Source organism: Anolis sagrei, chromosome 1 (genome assembly GCF_037176765.1).
Source record: "Anolis sagrei isolate rAnoSag1 chromosome 1, rAnoSag1.mat, whole genome shotgun sequence".
In the NCBI taxonomy this organism is placed as follows: domain Eukaryota; kingdom Metazoa; phylum Chordata; class Lepidosauria; order Squamata; family Dactyloidae; genus Anolis; species Anolis sagrei.
Genome location: NC_090021.1, coordinates 167,094,259 through 167,114,873, shown reverse-complemented (window position 1 = coordinate 167,114,873; position 20,615 = coordinate 167,094,259). Strand labels below are relative to the sequence as shown.

At 36.6% G+C, this 20,615-nt stretch overlaps 1 protein-coding gene across 1 annotated transcript in view; it reads right to left on the bottom strand.

The window, feature by feature from the left end:
* PARD3B (par-3 family cell polarity regulator beta) overlaps positions 1 to 20,615 on the bottom strand; it is a 656,620-nt gene that overhangs the window by 392,847 nt on the left and 243,158 nt on the right. The window contains exon 12 of the mRNA XM_060782892.2: positions 8,918 to 9,091. Within this exon, the coding sequence (XP_060638875.2) occupies positions 8,918 to 9,091 (174 nt within the window). The remainder of the gene's footprint in view (positions 1 to 8,917; positions 9,092 to 20,615) is intronic.

Here is a 20,615-nt window from a genome sequence, read left to right as displayed (position 1 = left end):
GGCCAATACACATTTTGTGTGGATTTTTTTCAGCATACATAGAGTTATGACAATCATTCCTGTTTATAACACTGACCATCACACATTTTGGTGCCTCAAATGTAAGACCTGTTTCTGGGTATATTTGACTTGCTGATTCCAAAAATTGCACCAATTTTCCTCTATCAGCTCTACTTTTTGAGATACAGAACATATACCATAGAATATCAGAATAATCATATATGAGAAACTACAGCTGAAGCAATCTATCAATTGCAATTTTCTGAACCAGAGCCCCAAATAGTCCCAGGAACAAAACTAAAAACCAAGATACCAAGATTTTGCTGCTACTGGTCTGTGTAGTTTCCAGGTTTTTTCTCTGCTGTGAAGAAAATGAATAAAGCTGTGTAATGGTCATCTGTTATTTGCCTATCATAGTGTTTTAGGAAACTATTCTGTGCAGAAATGCATTTGGGTTTTTCACAAGAGAATTGGAGTGACTGCACAAAATATGCTTGGGGAAGGGCAGGTCACACATAACAAACATGTGTGCAATGTAATTCATGCATAGAAATCAGGAATCTTGTACAACAAAATATGTATGTGGGGGTAGTTGCTGGTTTTTGCAAAACGTGTTTTTTTCTGTAAGATCTTTATGGTCAAAATTGCTGGTTTCTGCACATATCTGGTATAGAAAGTGACCTTGATAAAGAAAAATACCCCATATGCCTATCTAGCTGGATACTGAGGGACAATTGTTTATGCGGCATTTTGGGGGCAATGGATCCAGTTCTATGCCTCAGCAGAATGTTACCCTTCCCAATGGGATCAGGCAAAGCAAACAGCGATAGTGGCCCCTTCTACACAGCTGTATGAAATCCACATTGAACTGGATTATATCGCAGTGAGACTTGAAAATATCAAAAAGATATTAGGCAAAATTCCCACGTGTTTTACTGCACATAATAATTTTCAGAACATTTTACAATGTGTATGCAGTGCACTACATTTTCACTGTTGTATTATTCCTCCTGATCGAGTGTCTGGGAAACCCTGAAATGAATAATGGTGAAAGATTTTTCCATCTATACTATATACACTTGTATCTTCCTGATCAGCTAATTCAACCTCATATGGCTCAAATTACTTTATAACCCCCTATTCTGCATTTGATCCTTGTTTCAAAGAAAAAACAGGAATTTGGTTACATGTTAATTTAACATCAACACCCAACACAGAACTCTAAATACTATTATGTAATATTTATAATAATAATAATAATAATAATAATAATAATGGTTTTATTTTTTGCCCACCTCTCCTCCCAGCTCGAGGTGGGTTACAGCATTATTAAAACATAAACAAACACCTAATCACTTCTAACACTCTGTTAAATGCACATATTAAAACGTAAAATACATATCAAAATACACAAAACAAAAATCAGACATACATTGGAACTTAAAATTCACCATTAAGACTTTCTGGTTAGGCCTGCTGGAAGAGATAGGTCTTCACTTGCATCTTAAATTTCGACAGCTGATCCAGCAGCTGGAGCTCTACTGGCAGGTCGTTCCACAGTTGTGGAGCAGCCGATGAAAAGGTCCTCTGGGTGGTGGTTGCCAATCGGGTTTTGGCTAGTTGTAGTAACTGCCCCCCAGGGGACCTCAGTGTATGGGGTGGTCTATTATTTATAGACTTTTTAATTTGATTAAGTGCTATACAGGTATTGCTACATGGTATTTCACCATAGTCCTAGGATTAGGAAAGAACGCCAAAGAGGGCAACCCCCTACCTTTTCTTCAAAACAGAAGGAACTGGATGACCATTCCTGGTTTGGAAGAACATCCCTCACAAACCAAAAAATCTCAATCCTAAAAATGGAGGAAAACAGCCAAACGTATCCTATAGCAGGCACAAATGACTATTTGAGACAAAAGAAAAATATGGCTGTGGAGGGCTAAGGGCTTGAAGGGACTGAAGCCTGCAGTTCACAACTTATGGTGCATGTGCCACATTTTTCTAATCCCAAATTAAGAGCAAAATGCGAGACAAAAGTATGTTTTTTACAATTACTTGTCTTAGAGTGAAAAAAAGCTGAAGCCAAAAACTATTGAAAGAAAAAGAGCTCAATGCTTAAGAAGGTCACAAAAGAGAACTATTAGTATCAAAAGAAAAATGAGGTTTAATACTAATTATAATTTAAACAATAATGCTAGAGGTATATATGATTTCCAAAAGAAAACACAGAGAGCAATAAAAATAGATAAAGGGGAATGAGATCATATAAAGATGTATCAGTTAAGAGAATATGCTGAAGTTTGGTATGAAACAACAGAAGATGCTGGTGAAGAGAAACATACTGAAAGAGAAAAATATTGAGGAATGGCATGCTTTATGTATAAATAGAAAAATAGAGTGCTGAAGAGTTGACAAGAAAGATAATAGGGTTTAAACTGAAAGACAGAAAGGACAATGAAGAAGTCATTAAAGTAGTCAACACAAGAATGTATGAATAAGAGCATTAGTAGAGTCGTTAGCTTTTTAAGAAACAAAATTTTGGAAGCATAAGAAATTGGAAACAGACAAAAGCATTAAGGAATCTATGAAGAAATCTATGAATTATATCAAAAGCTGACAAAGGCTTACACACACGTATAGAAAAGAATTCACGTTGCTTAGCAAATATAAGAAGATTAGAGATTTCACACAAAACAATTTCCAGAATACAGTGGTTGAAAGCCAGACTGAAAGGGTCCAGAACAAGAGTGAGAAGAAAGAAAAACGAGGCACTTAGAATAGAAAAATCTCTCAAACAGCTGAAGATGAAATAAGGAAAAGAAAAGAAAAACAGGGCAACAAGTTCAAGAGGAGGTAATAATGGAGAAGGGTTGTTTTTTTTATGATTCAAAGAAACAAAAGCGTGTTTTAAGCAGGAAGACATAATACCCAAGAGAGAGATTAAAGATAGCAGTAAGAAAGAAAAGAGCTAATGCAGAATAATGAAAATGAAAAGACAAGTAACAGGTTTTTATCAAAGTGGTGGAAAACTGCAAAGAGTTGGAGCATCTCAAACTGGCCCTCAGAACATCTTGGACTGCTTAAGACCCCTGTCATGCCTTCCTACCTTTACTGTAACAAACTACATTGATGATGTTTTTAAGATAAAAAAACTCCCTAGTAGTCTTGTGCATTTGTATAGGATCATTATTAGTTTCTCTTTGTTTTATTCATATGGCCCTATTTTCATTTTCAAGTGCCACTTCCAAAAACAGGTCCCTTTCTGAATGAGCTTTTTTGTCCCACATTCAAAGAAAACAAATATTTTTGTCCCATTGGTGGCAATGGTTGGGGTTCCCACACTCCCCTTCCCCTCAGTTTTAGAGCTAGAGGCCAGCTCACCTGCAATTTCTTGCTGTTTCCCCCTTCAATTGGGAAATCTACATTGTGCCACTGCTATTGAGCTTGCTTCACTGCAGCTATAAACGGACCCACAATAGGACCCTTGGTGCAGAGCTGGAATGCACTAAGTTCACTGGCAGCTTTCCAGGGCTTGCTCAACATAACGTTTGCCGGGGCCTTGCTCCACAACTGTGCAGGTCCAGAAATGCCCTGGAGGCTCCTTCTTTGGAAGCTTTTAAACAGAGGCTGGATGGTCATCAGTCAGAGGTGCTTTGAATACAATTTTCCTGCTTCTTGGCAGGGGGTTGGACTGGATGGCCCATGAGATCTCTTCCAACTCTATGATTCTAGATGGAGAAATTGAGGCTAATCTACTTTGCTGCTTGCTCTGAGTAGGGCACCCCCTCACAAACCCAGAGTGAGGTGCTAAAATCTGTGGCCCAAAGTCATTTGTTGTTGTTCATTTGTTCCGTCGTTTCCGACTCCTCGTGACCTCATGGACCAGCCCACACCAGAGCTCCCTGTCGGCTGTCACCACCCCCAGCTCCTTCAAGGTCAATCCAGTCACTTCAAGGATCCCATCCATCCATCTTGCCCTTGGTCAGCTCCTCTTCCTTTTTCCTTCCATTTTCCCCAGCATCATTGTCTTCTCTAAGCTTTCCTTTCTTCTCATGATGTGGCCAAAACACTTCATCTTGGCCTCTACTATCCTTCCCTCCAATGAGCAGTCAGGCTTTATTTCCTGAAGTGTGGACTGTTTAGCCTATCTAATTTCAGCCCCTTACAACGGCCAAGTTGTGCAGGCCTGAGAACAGCATAGTAAAGAAAACAGCTAAGATTAAGAGGAGACAGATAAAATACACAGAAAGAAATGATGATGCAGTAAAACAGAGATATGTCAACCACTGCTTTAGAATTTGCCATGTCAACAAAGGGATCCACCACAAGACTGCTTTCTTTCAAAGGAATTGTGCAAAAGTGAGGGGGGGGGGGGTTGGTGCAAACTATGATTGCAGCTGCTTAGTTGCATGGACCTTTAAAAGCAGAACAAGTGTATGGGTTGTTTGCATTATTTTAATCAATAAGGCTACTCTGTGCAAGGGGAGGAGGTGAGGGTACAACACAAAATTGACTGGCTTTGTGAACAAATTTTTAGTATAAACCTACAGGAAGAAAAACAAAACTTGTCCTGTTCTTGCACTGGAAGTGAGACATCTCATGGCGGCTATTGATTTCTCAACAGGTTGTCTCAATATATCTATATGGATATATTATGGGGACGAAATTCTGCTTATTTTTTTTCATTTTCCCTCCAGGACTTTACATCTCTAGACTTCCATGAGGACACATTACCCCTACATACAATCCAGCTAAAACAGGGAACAGTAGCATTTCCACTGTAAAATGATGGTCATTTTGAAAAAAGTTGCAAAGAAAAAACAAAAAGAGGAGAATAGTCTGTCTGTAACCATTTATAGTGCATTCCCTGGTGGTGAGGGGAAGAGTTAGTATAATGAGATTAAACCACCAATCTCAAAAGAAGTAAAGGAAATACCACTATTTTTCTTTTTCTCACTCTTCAGACCCTACTGTCAGAGCTGTCAGAATTCAAAAGCCATTTAAAGACCAAACATTTCCATCAGGTCTACCCAGCCAGTTTTAAGCATCAATTTTAAACTCGTGTTCCATGTTTTAATCTCTGTCCTGTGTATTTAATATGTATTTTATAGAAATGCATTTTAATAAGTATCTTTTATGGAACGAAATTTTAATATGTGTATTTGTGGAATTTTTGCAATTTTTGTGTGTTTTGACTGCTGTGACCTGCTTTGAGCCATGAAGAGAGGCAGGTAAGAAATAAAATTATGATTATTACTAGCCATCCCCTGCCACGCATTGCTGTGGCCCAGTCTGTGTATATGTGTTTTGTGTGTGTATATGTGATTTTGCATAAAACTTTTTTATTTTATTTTTTGGTTTTTTAAGTCTCTTCTGCTGTGCTTTTATAAGTGATGGTCACTTGTTGGCCTAACAGGTGTATCGTGTCCAAATTTGGTGTCAATTCACCCAGGGGTTTTTGAGTTATGTTAATTCCACAAATGAACATTACATTTTATTTATATAGATTATTATTATTATTATTATTATTATTATTATTATTATTATTCCTGTCAAATCAATTACATAGGAATGAAATGATCAATGCTCCCATATCCAGCATTGTAGATAAAGTGCTAGATGAAAGAGGATTAGTGAGATGTTTTTCCACCTTTCCTGTCCTTCAGCCTCCTCTTTTTGGGGGCTAAAACAACTCTGATTTTAGTTTCAGGAAAAATTGGATAGATTAAAGCACTTCACTGCATGTTTGAACTAACAACACTGCTAAAACAACAATCTAACTGATACCTCAATCTTCTTTTTATGAGTAAGAGAATGCACTTTTTAATCAGTTCAGCTTCACTTTGCGACAAAGCCTCCATTGCTGTTACAAATTAATATGTATCTTTTGTGTTACAATCTGCTGCTCTTGTATATGGTTCTAAATAAATCAAAAGAGCAAGCTACTACTAAACACAGGTACCAAGTGGGAGAGTCAGCTTTAAATCAAGAGTAGGGGGCGGGGGGGGGGGCAGAATCTGCTTTTCTAGCTCTTTGATAAACAGCAGAATCAATAGCTGAACAACTGATCAGTATGCTGCCTAATTAGAGTATTCTGTTAGTGCAACAGAGCTGTCATGAAAAGGTTCCATTAGTGTCCCAGCCAATACAAAAATAATGGATTTTTAAACATATCCTGCTATACCAAGCTGGAATGCAGCAGGGAAGGAAGTAGTTCAGGTACGGGGGGAAATGGGTCAGGGCCCTTTTTGCTACAGTCTTCAGTCTCAAATACAATTAGAATTGAACTGCAAGCACATCCTATAAAATTAATTTCTGTTTAAAATGAGCTTTATTCAATCAAGAATTCATTGGGCATTCTTGACAGGGCATGTGTATTTCATACCTCTGAGTGATACAGAAGTGGAAGGAAGTTTTGGGTATAGGATTTGAAGTAAATATTTGATGTAGAATTGGATGTTGGAAAACCTAATTTGAAAAACATAATGGCGAAGAGCACTGACCATTCAGAAAATCAACTGATTTGGGGGAAAAAAATTGGATAATTATTTACCCCCCAAAAAAGGAGGAGACAATTATTTCTCTTACTTGGTATTTCTTGATATTTTACTCTGACAGGATGCAAATGGCAGGCTTGTGAACATGAACACTGTGTATATCTTGCAAGAGTCACAGCACATACATGTTCTGAAGTTCTCCCACAACCAAGGAACTAGTGGTGGGATCTCCAATCCAACCATCCATGTCCCAAAGAATCCAAAATCAGACCAATGGGCTATGTTATTGTCTTCCTGGCATGCAGTGTTGTATTGTTCTCCAGGGTTGTCCACAGGAAAGTACAACCAAAGCAAGATCAGTCTGTCTGTGGAGAGATGCTTAAGATGGCTGAAGTATATTTGATTTAGGAATTGATATATTATTTATTATTTTATTTATTTACTATATTTATAACCCACCCTTCTCACCCCGAAAGGGACTCAGGGCGGCTTACAAACTACAGCAAAAATTAAATACCCCATTGTGCACCTAACAATAAACATACCATATAAAATTATAAAACAATTAAAACAGTAATACAGATTAAAAGCCTATAAAGTGTCGCATCATAATTTCCTAACTTCATAGTTTTCCCATAGTTGTTAAACAGACTCCTGGGTTAGAATGATATAGTAACTGTATTCACAAGTACAAATTGAGCATCCCTTAGCCAAAATGCTAAGTTACAGAAGAGTTTTGGATATCAGATTTTCTTCAGATTTGTGCATAAGTGTGTGTGTTTGTGTATGTATGTATCTATATATGTTTATACAGAGAGAGAAAGAGAGAGAGAGAGAAGTTGGTGTACTTTGGATTTCACATTCCTGATAACAGAGGCTCAAATTGTATTCAGGCTCTGGTTGAAATATTGACAATTAGTAACTGCCATGGAGAAAAACGACAAACCAGCAAGAATTTTACACAATTCTATCAAAATATTGCAGAATAATTATTCTGTAGAGAAAAAACAGATGATTTGTGTGTGTGTGTGTGTGCAGTGCTTTCTGGGGAGAAAATAGGCATTCCACAGAGAAGATCATGAGTCTTTCTTCACTGAATAAATCCTCTAAAACATTTTGAATATGGGGAGAATATTGTGAGGAATATGAATTTTCTCCTGGAGTGGGGGGAACCTGTCACAAATCGTTCACCCTCATGTGTGAGGAAAAACTAGTTGAAGACTTACGTGCCTAATATAGATTGTATTTCATATAAATAATATCTGTTCTCTGTATAGATGAGTGGAAAGCGTCAGTGAAGGAAATGTCAGTGATTGGTCTTCAAAATGATGGATGCCAACTATAGTTGATTTGGGAGTGTAATGTTTGAAGATCAAAAAAAATCTACATGTAAATAGTTCACTGTCTACTTTAAGATTTCATACTAATTCACAGCTCTGACGGTTTGCCAGTCAAAATAGGAATTTACATCAGAGGCAATGCAAGATGATTGAGTGTTCAATAGGGAGGTTTCTGACAGGTCAGTTTTTGGAGCTGGTGCAAATTTCTTCAAAATCCCAAGAGAATGCAGGATGAAAGCTTGGAACGAAGGGCTCTTTCTCAGGTTGGATGGGATGAAAAGGTTAAGAAGTAAGACTAGCAAATTTTGTGTGACATGTATAGGAATATGGGAGGAGAAGGATTGAGTTTGGGTCATCTGCTAAAAGCAGAGCAGAAGTATTCTAGAAAGGAATACTTCCTACTTTGTTTTGACAGCCAAACCATGGAAAGAGAATAGTTAATACAGTATGAGAAACAGTCCTAGTTCTTGACTAGCAAAAAATGTTTATAGAATAGTAACCAGGTATTCACAGAAGAGGGAAAAGACAGAACAATTCGGTTCGTCTTTGAATAAAACCTTCACTTGTTCACTAACTGTAGTCAAGCTTTTAGCATTTACACAAATATAATCAAAAATATTTTTTTATTCTAACAATGCAATTTCATCTGTGGAATGTATGAAAAATTTATCAGATCTACTGCTTATGAAGTATTTGTTGAAACAAATGAACTAGTAAAATTTAAAATTACTAGTTGAACTGACCACCTGAACTGAAAAATGTTGCTTGAAGAAGTCTAATGTACTGGCTTATTTCTAACTTACCAGGCAGCAGTTGAAACTTGTAATGTTTCCAATATACTGTAAAGTTATTTATAGAATACTTTTTTTTCAAATGGGGAAAATGAGAGTCACCACCACTGACCATCTGCTCTTGCAATAAGAACATTATGCAAATCTCAAGGTTTTGTGCAATCAATGTTTAAATGGAGCTTCGGAATGAATGAAGTAACAATGCCAAGTATATGAACTCCTCACAACAATGGCTAAATAATTATGAAAAAGGCTTTGAAAAATTAATGGAGATGAATGTTTTTTATACCACTTCAGTCTGTCTGTCCAGCCTCCTGAGAACCACTAGCTGGATCATTCCACGAATATTTCCTTCCATAGACATTGAACGCCTCAAAGTCTCCATGGCTTCATGGTTTGATTTTCCAAGCAGAGACTCTCCATTCACTGCGATAAGCTGATCATTTTTTCGCAGTCGGCCATCCTACAAAACAAAAAATTATTAAATGTACTCACATAACAATATCAGAACAGGAAGTGTAATGTTTCTTTAAATGTACTTAAGGAGACTGGTAAAGTTTTCCACATAACCTGTGAAAGCACATGTTTATGAACATCTGTTTACATTTAGCATTATCCCCACTTGTACCTTGGAAAGCACTTTATGAGTTTGGCACATACAAAAGTTGAGTAGAAAAGTGTCATCTTGGTTACTGGCATACTCAAAGAGTGAAACAAATCTGGTCAGAAACAAGCAACCGAAAGAAAAATTGGCAGATCGTTCAATTATTATTCATGCCAAAAGAATCAGCATATTCCAAAGTCTGATCTTTACAATTAGTCCAGGAAAAATATGGTTGAACTTTAAAATAATTGCAACAGTATTTCTCCCTAAAGAATAATTAATTACCATCAGAATGATATTTTCAACACACACACACACCTATATTTATAAAGTGTAAAAACACTGAAACATTATATAGACTCAATTGAATATAGATATTATCAGCATAAAAAAGATGAGAAAAAAGACAAATCCCTAATACTTCTAAATCAAATCTTGGAGATTTCCTGTGAAGTAAGTTTATTTAACACCTGCTAATGCAAACTGAAATGATCTTTTAGCTCAATCAGAGGTCTGGTGTTAATATTTCATTAGCTTCTAACTTCAAATATAATGGTCAGGATTTTCTTGGTGCACTACAACAGTATCAAGTGAAAGAACTGGAGTTTCCCCTAATCTAAGACATTAGGATCCTGGCAATAGTTTAGAAAGCTGTTTTAAGAAAAAAATATCTTGAAATAACTATTAAAGGATTCTATAACTAGAGAGCAATAGGAAGATGTCCTGGGATGCATCATTTTACTAATATCCAGCTATAAATGGCTTCCACATGTTATCAGATTGGTTCTTCTTAAAAACAACTTCCCAAGCACTGCCTTTGGTCAGTCCATGAACAGTCTTCAGTTTTCATAAGAGATCAAGTCTTTTGACAAATCTGTGAAACTTCCGAATATATTTTGTACCAAGTGATGACAGATTGGTTTTTGCCCCATCTGCCCCTATAGATAGTGATTTCCTGTAGGGTTTTTTGTTTTGTTATTACTACAATCTGAATTTAGATGCTAAAGAAACTTGATTGACTGATGTTATTGTTGCAGACTAAATGGATACTCAGAATGCCTCAAGCAGTGTAAATCAAAAGGTTTCAGCTCACATTAAAAGGGCTATGTTTAGATTTAGGTACATTGCAAGCCTTCTAAAAGACACAACAGTCGACTCTTCACACCTGCTGGGATTAGAAGTAAAAATCATGAATTGAAAAAAATCTATTTTCACCTTTCTAGAAATCCCTGGGTCCTCCAGCTCAACTCTATGGCAGAAGTCACACTGTAAGACCTAGAGATTTCTAGAGGAAGCATATAAATCAAATTTGTGAATAATCAAATGCACAAAAGTGAAACCCATAAATGTAGCACATCAGCCGTAATAACAGTGCCCAATAAGGCACTCCTTAAACTTCAAAGTTGCTGTTTTAAGACACAAAACCTGATGTGACTTAGGGCTGCAGTACATTACTAAATTGTTGAACAGGAAAGATAATTTGCCTTCACCTTTGCATTATCATCCTCCAGCCTATGAACTATTTGTTTTTTAAGGAATTCCTGATAATTTACAAGATTTTATGCTATAGCTGAATATAGTTTCCAGAGTTGTTCTGTCTCTCCACTCCCATCCCTGCACATCCCTGCATACTTTTATGCAAATTTCTCTTTGTAAATCTGCACCTGTGAACTACTGCTTGTTAGGGTCTCCGGACTGGCAGTTTACATTAAAGTAAGCCATCAATCAGCACCTACAATGAAAAATCTCTGAAAAAAATGTGTAGATAACGTTCGGTTAAATTTTTGGCAGAAAATGGGATGGTGTAGCCCACAGTGTGGGGTGGAGGTGAAGGAATCTGCACTTGCACACATTTCACAATTTCTGGCCCCTAATACAAATGGATGCATATACAATCATGCCCAACTGGCAAGCACATCCTTAGCCTGCCTCGGTCTGCTGTTACCTCTGAAATAGTCAAGGATTTTAAACCACTATTCATTTTAAATTTTAGCATCTGCCATTGATTCATTGATGCCTACAGCATATAATCATATCCCTTATAACATAAACAAGCAGTGCTTCTTATTAAGGAAGTGACCTCTCTTATCTGAGAGACATCTTAGTCAAAAATTATTCATATTGATGCCATAAACCTGAAGAAACCTAATATGGACTGAAAGGGTCTGCAATGAAAAAAGACTCTTAGAAAAGGAAGCGGCATTGAAAAACCATTAACTTGCTTACAGTGAATTTGATTCAATCACAAACTCATTAAGAGTTTTCTATAAGCACTTGTCAGACTTGCTTACATCTCTCATATGTCTTAGTGGTCCATAATATGTATATTTTCAATTTGGATCCCCCCACTTTCTACAATCATTCAAGCATTTAGTATAGTCAACATTATAGTCTTGCCAACTCTAAACACACATTCTTCTCCTTACAAATAATGATTAAAGATGTTATAAGAATAGTACACAAAGCTGTATGCACTAACAAAGAACCTATGTTACTATGGAAAAGGAAAAATGGCCTATGAATTGGATTAGAAGGTAAAGCAAAGGAGATGGTTTACAATAAATACACACTGATCTAAGATAGCAATAGAGTGAGTCAGGCATCATGCTCAAAAGGTATCCCACTCTTGACTATAGTATGAACATTTAAGAACACTTAAAGCAACTAGTATTTTCAGTAACCAGCAAGATCCATTTTTGACCATGAAAGTCGTCCCGTCCCCCGCAAAAAAGTTAGAAAATTTACTGATTTTTACATTTCAACACATTACAACAATGAATAAATATAAGCTCATGAAGTAGTGTATGGTGTACTGAAAAATTCAGGAAAATGCAGCTATAGGGACACTATCAGATTTTATTTCCATTGCAACACTTTCAAATTGAGAAATAGTATTCAGTTTTAACTTGGATTTTTACTGTCCTTCTTTAGCCCTATTATTCTACTTCCTCTTTCAAAATATTCCTCTACTACACAAAATAACTGTAAAAAGAAATCTTGGGACACAGACTAGGAAAATGTCTAGACGGTTGTCAAAAGAGGTGTGCCTGCCTGCTGAGTACAAGGCCGTTGGGAATCCATATCGTACAGGAAGTGATCTCTAGCAGATAAGACTCCCCGCCCCACCTCCATAGTAAAGAGGCGTAGAACAGTTATTAGACAAGGTATTCACCATTTCTGTATTTCAATACAATCCTTACAAAAATGAAGGGAACACATCATTTCAATCGTCAAGAGAAAAGAATGAAAACTTTTATTGTTGGGAGCTGTTATGACGATTCTGAAGATCTTTTCCTCTATTTTTGGTGTTCAAGTCAGAGTTCTTTTGTTAGAATTCTTTGCTTTGGGATCTTCTAAAATATGTAGCAAAACTATGGAAGAATTGTTCAAATGAAGCTCGACATTCTTGTCATATAGATTAAGGCTGAGGGTGGTGGGTTGAGTGCATTGACTCATTCTGGCAAGACCACAGAGTGCTCTTGGATGCACTGATCAATGCCCATGACAGATATTCAAACCAAAACCATGTTAAGGTATAGCGATGTTGATCTAATAACCAAGGTTTATCAGACCGCAAATGAGCCATTTCTGTCTATGCTTGTTCTAAACCCTTGGTTTCATATTCTGGTTTGTAAGCAGTACTTAAATTACTATTTTCTAATTAGACCATAATTAGAAAATTGTTTAAATTGATGGACATATTAAAAGTATACAAAGGGAAGGGCTGAGGAATTTTATTTCATTCTGACGTACCCATTTTGTAAGTGTTTAGATTGTTTCATGTGTACACATCTTTTATTATATTGTATGACTGCAAAAATATAAGATCTGCCTATGATAAATCTAAATTTAGTGATAGGTTAATTCAGATTTACAATTAGTTAGCTATATCTTTAAAAAAAAAAAGAAACTAAAGAGAGGGCTCTAAAGTCCTAGCAGGTCAAACATGCCAGAAAATTGGTTCTGGTAGTCATAATAACATCATCATCATCATCATCATCAACAACAACAACACTTTATTTGTATTTGACCCTATCTCCCCGAGCGGACTCAAGGGGGGATTCCAGCAAACACAAACACAAAGGCAAATATTAAATGCCTAGAAACAATGAAAGACAGATAAACGTAAAGACTTCCCCTTCTGGCTCTGAATGGTGGTGCTCATCTTCAGTTCTGGGGGTGGTGTTCATCTCAATTTCTAAGCTGAAGAGAATGCATTGTCTGTAGCCACCTCCTAGGTCATGTGGCTGGCATGACTGCATGGAGCACTGTTTACCTCCCCACCTAGGCGGTACCTATTGATCTACTCCAAAGCTGGGGCTAATAGTGGGAGATCACCCCATTCAAACTACCAACCTTCCAGTCAGCAAGTTCAGCAGCTCAGTGTTTTAATCTGTTGCACCACTCCGGCCCCAGTTGATAAAACTCATCAACAAGCCTATCAAAAGTTTAAGGTCTAATTGCAACTTCCACAAGATATATTTACCTGCTGTACCCATAAATGTGTGAACTTCAACAATAAAGTCCTGAGTCAGCAAAAAAAAAAAAATTCCAGCCTGCACATGGGCCATGAGAATGCTCACCTATAAAAAAAGTTTAGAGACACACACACTTCAGTGGATCTTACAACATTATGAGCACCTTGCCTCTGGTCTTAGTGCTGGGTAAGTCGTTTCCTGCAATGGCTAAGGATCCGTACAGCAATTTATAGAGTAGCCAATTTCCTTTTATAACTCACAACAGTATTTCTAGCCCAATATGATAGTGGGGAAAATTGAATTTGCTTGAGCATTAACCTCTTTCCCAGATACTATCCCAAGGCATTTCTGAAACTCATTTATTAGACCAGCATCACACTCACATTCTCTCGTCTTGGTTATCGTAAACTATCGGTAAAGAGGCTCTAATATACTTACAGAAATAATGACTGCACATGTTACCCTTTTCAAAGCAGAACCTCCATTCACTTAAACTCAAGGTAAATGCTTAACACAACAATATGTATAGTTCTTAAAAAATCATAATTATGTAAGAGAACAAGAGCATAAGATCAACAGCAGCAAGAAAAATTAAAGAGCGTGAAAGTTGAAAAGCACTACTTGATTTGTGTGTCACATGTTTCTTCATAGCTAAAGGAAGAGCTACGCAAGTAACAAACAAAATAGAGGTGGATAAGTACCAAATAAATGTTGTCAGTAGCAACAACAACAGGGAACGGTTTGCAGTTCAACAACATCTCAGTCTTCCTAGTCCTACTATAGTAGCGTGATGTTCAAGAGGCCTTCACAGAAGTGGTATCTCAAGCACATGTTTCAGGAAGTAAATGCACTCTAAATGTGCTAATTCATGAAGTAAATAAGGGGCACCAAAAGTCAGAAAAGTTACAGTTTCTCGTCTTATTATTCAAAGCAGATACTGTGCATATCAACACAGTGTGCTGTTGTGAGTTCTCGTATTTAGTCCCCTAGGAATTTCTACCTTTGTTATTACCACCACCATTGCTACAGCACAGATCAGTGTTTTCAAATCTTTGTGAAGTAACAGAGCACTTTATCTTTTTAAAATAAAAATAGGGAATGATATCAGGGCCTCATGCTCCACATTTTCTCTAGAAGGTGGGGAAGTGTATTTGTGCAAATCTATATAAATAAAATATAATGTTCGTTTGTGGGATTAACATAACTCAAAAACCACTGGACGAATTGACACCAAATTTGAACACAATACACCTATCTAGCCAATGAGTGATCATCACTCATAAAACACTGAAAAACAAGCAGAAAAGACTTAAAAAACCAAAAAACAAAAAATACATTACAACTCATGCACAAAACCACACACACACACATATCTATACACACGCAAACACACATATATACACATATATACAAATATATACACACAGAAAACACATATACATAGACGGTCACAGCAACGCATGGCAGGGGATGATTAGTGTACAATATTTAACTAGAGAAGACCATGGACCAAATCATCCAGAAGCTGGGAAAACTATGCCTAGATCTACTTCCCTGCCGTTTCTGCCTCACCGGAATCTCCATAGATATACTTTAAAAAAAACTATAGATCTTGGGATCATCTGCTTTAATGGCTCCAAGAGAAGAAATTCACAAATCCCCCCCCCCCAAAAAAAAATGGGGTTGAGGGGTGGGCTGTTAAGCTTTTGTCCAGAATTTGTTGGGTAAACAAGACAGCTTCCACAATCTAAAACCCATTCATTCATGTCCAAGAGAGTTGGTCTTTTAATCGTCCCTTTGAAATGAAGTTTTCATTGCTAAAACAGTGAATTTAATTATTTTCCACTAGTTTTTGAACTGGGTTAGTTTTTCTTCCGTGAAAACAAAATCAGTTGCTCCCAAAAAGACCAAGAGGAGATGGGGGCCATAATTCTTGCTCATGATCACCGAGATTTCCTCAGAGAATTTACCTATCTTGCCAATTATCCTTTTATCCAAGGGCTCTCTAATGGAACACGTCTGTTTTAAAATAACACATGTCATTGCCATTTATTACACTTTGAATTATTGGTCTCTATTATAAGACATCAAGGTATCATAAGGCCTCCCCACTGACAGAAGGATATTTAGTTGAGTTTATAAACCCAATGTTTTCTTTGCTCTAATATTTCATAATTTTTTCATTTAACAAATTTAATGTTGGGAGATCAAAAGGGAATGGTCTGGCAAAGAAAGCACATTTTGGACATAATAAACATCTTAATTAGGCTAAGCTGCCTACAAGATCCTTAGTAATTATAATCCCTAAGTAAGTGACACCAGAATAACAAAGGAATAAAAATGTCTAAATTCTTATTAATTCCCCCAAGCATGGTTACTGGTGTGTCCCCATTATTATAAATTTTAGCTACTACCTTTTAACTTTTTTCTCCATGGTGTTAGCAAGCACCCTGGAATTTTTATTACTAGATTCATAATAATATTGTTGTATATACAGTAAGGAAGTTATATTATCTTGAATTTTACAACATTCAACTATGCTTTTATATTATTCCATCATTTAAAAATGTTAGGCTTTCCAGATGTATTGTTTTTTGAGACATCATTAATTTATATCATATCCAATCTAGTTTTAGTGTTCTATTTTTTAATGCTGGTATAAATATTCCCTGTAGGACCACTTTTTAAATGTTTCCCATAGCAATGTATTGAAAAACCAAGCTGCTCATTTTCCTTGTAAAAGCACTGAATGGCTTTATGCATATTGTCCATAAATAGAGTAGTAAGAGTGAAATTAAGTCTCCATACATGTGGGGGGGGGGTGTATGTTGTGGGGCTAAAAACAATGGTTATGCATTAGGGTGCAAGATCTGACTTTATAATTGAGCCTAATCTAATATTTACCATGAGATATACTATTGATTTTGCAACCAAAATTTTATGTTGGCATAGTCTGGAATAACTTACATTTGCTGAGATACAAGCATATTTTTTTATTTTAGTATTTTATTCTCTGGTCATCTGTTTGGTTTAAGCATCCAGAGGTTTTATTATAATACTTATTTGTATCTTGTGAGGTGAGGATGTTGAGAAAAGGAATTTACATTTCTTTTTAACATGTTGCACCTACACCAAATCTACCACCTCCATTAGGTCAGCCATAAAGACCACGGTATCATTTCCACCACGGTGGAAATGATAAAATCCCACTTTTACAGCTTTATCTGAGAGTTTTTCCTTAATCAGAATAAACCTTCATTTTGGAATTCTTGGAGAATTGATTCCTTTAGGTCACAGTTTCGAAATATTCAACGTCTTTCCTTCCACAAATTGTTCTTCCAAAAAATTGGTCATCAGACAGAAGTTTCCTCCTGTGCCTCAGAAACACATCTGGGACTAGTGACCTGATGTCTGCTAAAATTCTGTTCCTTTTAATAACAATTTAAAGGAAGTTATCCAGAATTTGCTATCTAGATTCATCCAGATGTTGGTGAAAATAATTCCATTTAAAGATGAACTTAGAACTTACCATAGAGAAACATGCCTCATATTGTCCACTGACCGTAACATTTGCCTTTTTCAGTAAAAGAAACCATGTTAAAACAGTGGATGTGGCTCTTCATTAGACATGCCACATTATCACAGGATGTCTATACCCTACACCACTGGAGAAATTATACTGCTCAACTGGTATTGCACCACCTGACATCTGCTAGGAAGTAACAGCCAGTAATGAAAGGACCAAGGTATTGCCATCTCTGGCCCATACTCTGGATATCAGCCAGCATGCCAACACCTTAAATCAAGCAATAGGTTTCTAAGATCTACAGAGATTTTTGCAAGAACACCTCAGCAAGCAAGAGTACAAAAGTTGCAGGTTAAAACATGGAATCTCAATCCTTGGCTGAGACGAGATGAGAAACTTCCCCCCTGGCACACAGAAGACTGGGCAACTTAGAAGACGTTGAACAGACTGCACTCTGGTACTACGAGATGGAGAGCCAACCTTAAGAAATGGGGCTACAAAGTGGAGTCCATGACCTGTGAGTGTAGAGAAGATCAAACCTCAGACCACCTACTACATGCACAATGGAGGACCTTCTCACAGTAACACCAGAGGCACTCCAAGTGGCCGGCTTCTGGCAAAGGAAATTTAGTATATTGCCAAGTTTATAACTTTGTTTGTGGTTTTTCTATACAGTATAACTGTATTCTCAATTCGCTTCTAACACAATAAATAAATAAATAGTAAATACTCAAAATGGAAATAAAAGGGATAATTAGTTACCAAATATTAATATTTGGATTAGCAGGTCATCCATAGAAGAAATGGGATCCCATTGAGAGGGTGAAGGAAAGTATCTCATATAAATAGTATTTTTTAATTATTTAAAAATATTTTAAAGCTTACATAAATAATGCATTTAAAGAAAGACACTTTCTCAAAGTGGAAGGTTCACTGTAGTACTTGAATAAACATTTGTCATACCTAAAATAATGCATTCAAAATACTACACAAGCTAATTTTCTTCAACAATACTTTGTTATGGTGATGTTTACATTTTTTTAAATCAAGCACCAACATGTTATATATTTATTAAACTGTACTGGTTTTTTCTCTCTTTTCTGTACACCTCTGCTGAAGTATTTTTGAGGGCAGTCTTTCTTCTGGATGACTATCAGACTCATCCAAACCTCTAAAGCCCTATATGTAGTCTTCAGTTACAGAATTATGGATAACATTAGGTTCTTCCCATCATTATTGACTACAATTGATGCCAAATTTTAAGATTATAGTAATGTATGTATGTCTTCTTAAAAGTTTGGTAAAAAGTCACGTATCTTTCTTGGCAGTATTTCATTTTAAAAGTATTGAAAGATGGAAATTTACATACAGACAAACTGTATGTAATCTGTCTGCTGAAAGATGGCTAATGCAGAGAAAATGGTAAATAGTGGTATGGTGTTCTGGAGACACCTTAGTGGTTGCGCAGTTAAGACTGTCACATCAAGCAGAGTGTGAATCCCTTAGTTAAAACATAAAGATTCAAGGCAGCCAAAGCAAAATGGGAGCTTTTCCATGAACTGTGATTTTCAAAGATACTTTTTACACTCAACAAGTGAGTTCCATAGAAAAGAAAAGAAATAGTAATGTACACCATTTCCTATAAAATACTACCACTTGTAATGTGAAAAATCACAGAAGATTCAGCAAATATAACTTTAAACTCACAGAGGAATTGGTAACAGTTTTATTTTACATTTTCATGTATTTGCAAAATTACTCAAGCAAGAAATATCTGTGGGGAAAAGTATCTCAGTTTTAGGAGATGATTTTTGTTTTAATTTAAGAAGTACACATGAAATTGAGACACATGGGAAGGGGGGGGGGAGTACCTGAATTTCATGTACTCTTTTTTTGTTTTACCTTTTATACACAAAATAGAGAGACATTTTGCCCCACAGACATTTCATATTTGAACAGTTTTACGAAAACATGCCAAAACATAAAGGGGGAGGGGGGGGGGAGAGAGATTACAGCTTCCAGAATCTGTTCCAGTTACTGTCCTAGTTGGGAGGGTTGAAAATTGGTTTCTGAAATGAAGCTTTCCCATAGTCTGCAAAAAAGTGTAGTATTTCTAATTAACTACCTTTACTGGGCAATTGGTTAGTTACAATGCACATGTTTTGTACATGAAGGCTCAGTATTTGATATATCTTGGTAGAACAAGGCAGTATCAATATGAAACTGCTTAAAAAAATCCCAAGGCCATTCAATTTAGCCAACTTTTTTCATGTCAGAAGCAACTTGAGAAACTGCAAGTTGCTGTGAGAGAATTGGCCGTCTGCAAGCACATTACCCATGGGATGCCTGGATGTTTTACCATCCTATGGGAGGCTTCTTTCATGTTCCCACATGGAAAGCTGGAGCTGACAGGCGGAAGCTCACCTGCTCCCAAGATTCGAACCATTGACCTTTCAGTCAGCAATCCTGCCAATACAAGGTTTAACCAACTGCACCATCGGGGGCTTCAATGTAGACAACAATTGAGTTAAATAAACTATTTTGAACAAGTCTAAGTACTCTTCCCAGTACATGGTGGTTTGCTTTGCTCTTAGGTCTTTGGATATTCCCGTATGAATTGTTTACATATTTATTCATAATTGAATTCTACCATTTCATGTACATATTCCTTATTCCAAAAAGCCAGTTCATTAGATTCTGAAAAAGCCTACACTCTATCACTCTGTTGCAGTTTCTTCAGCGAGTAATTGCAAGTATTATACTATAAGGTGCTTCTATTAGTTAAAAACAGTTCTCCCAAGGATGGATTGAGAGCTTCTATTAAGAAAGCCCGATGGTTCTCAATTCTTTGGTCTTCCACCTCACTTGAACTTCAACTCCCAGAGCTTCAATCCAGAGCTTCATCCATCTTGGTTGATGGTCAAGAGTTCTGGAAAGTCTAAATAAACACAGCCGAGAACTACTAATCACCCAACAGATTATTTAACTAGAAAGAACAGTTTTATTGTGTCTTAGTGTATTGTTTATTGCTTCTTGTTTATATTGCTTTAATTGTTTTAATTTGCTTTAGGTTTTGTATTGTTATTTTGTGTGTTGAGGCCTTGGCCTTTGTAAGCCGCATCGAGTCCTTCGGGAGATGCTAGCGGGGTACAAATAAAGTTTAATAATAATAATAAAGCAAAAAGGTGATAAAAGCTAGATATTTTCAAGCCACAGCTCTGCTGCCAAGCCAGGAAAATGGAGGGGGAAGTTTACTGTCAATAAACTAAGGTAACAATACTACATCCACAGGCCCACTTAGTAACCTTCTCCTAATGAGTCTCTTGGAACCCATCATAGCACATCTAAGTAATATCACAAAGAAAACATGTTTGCTCCC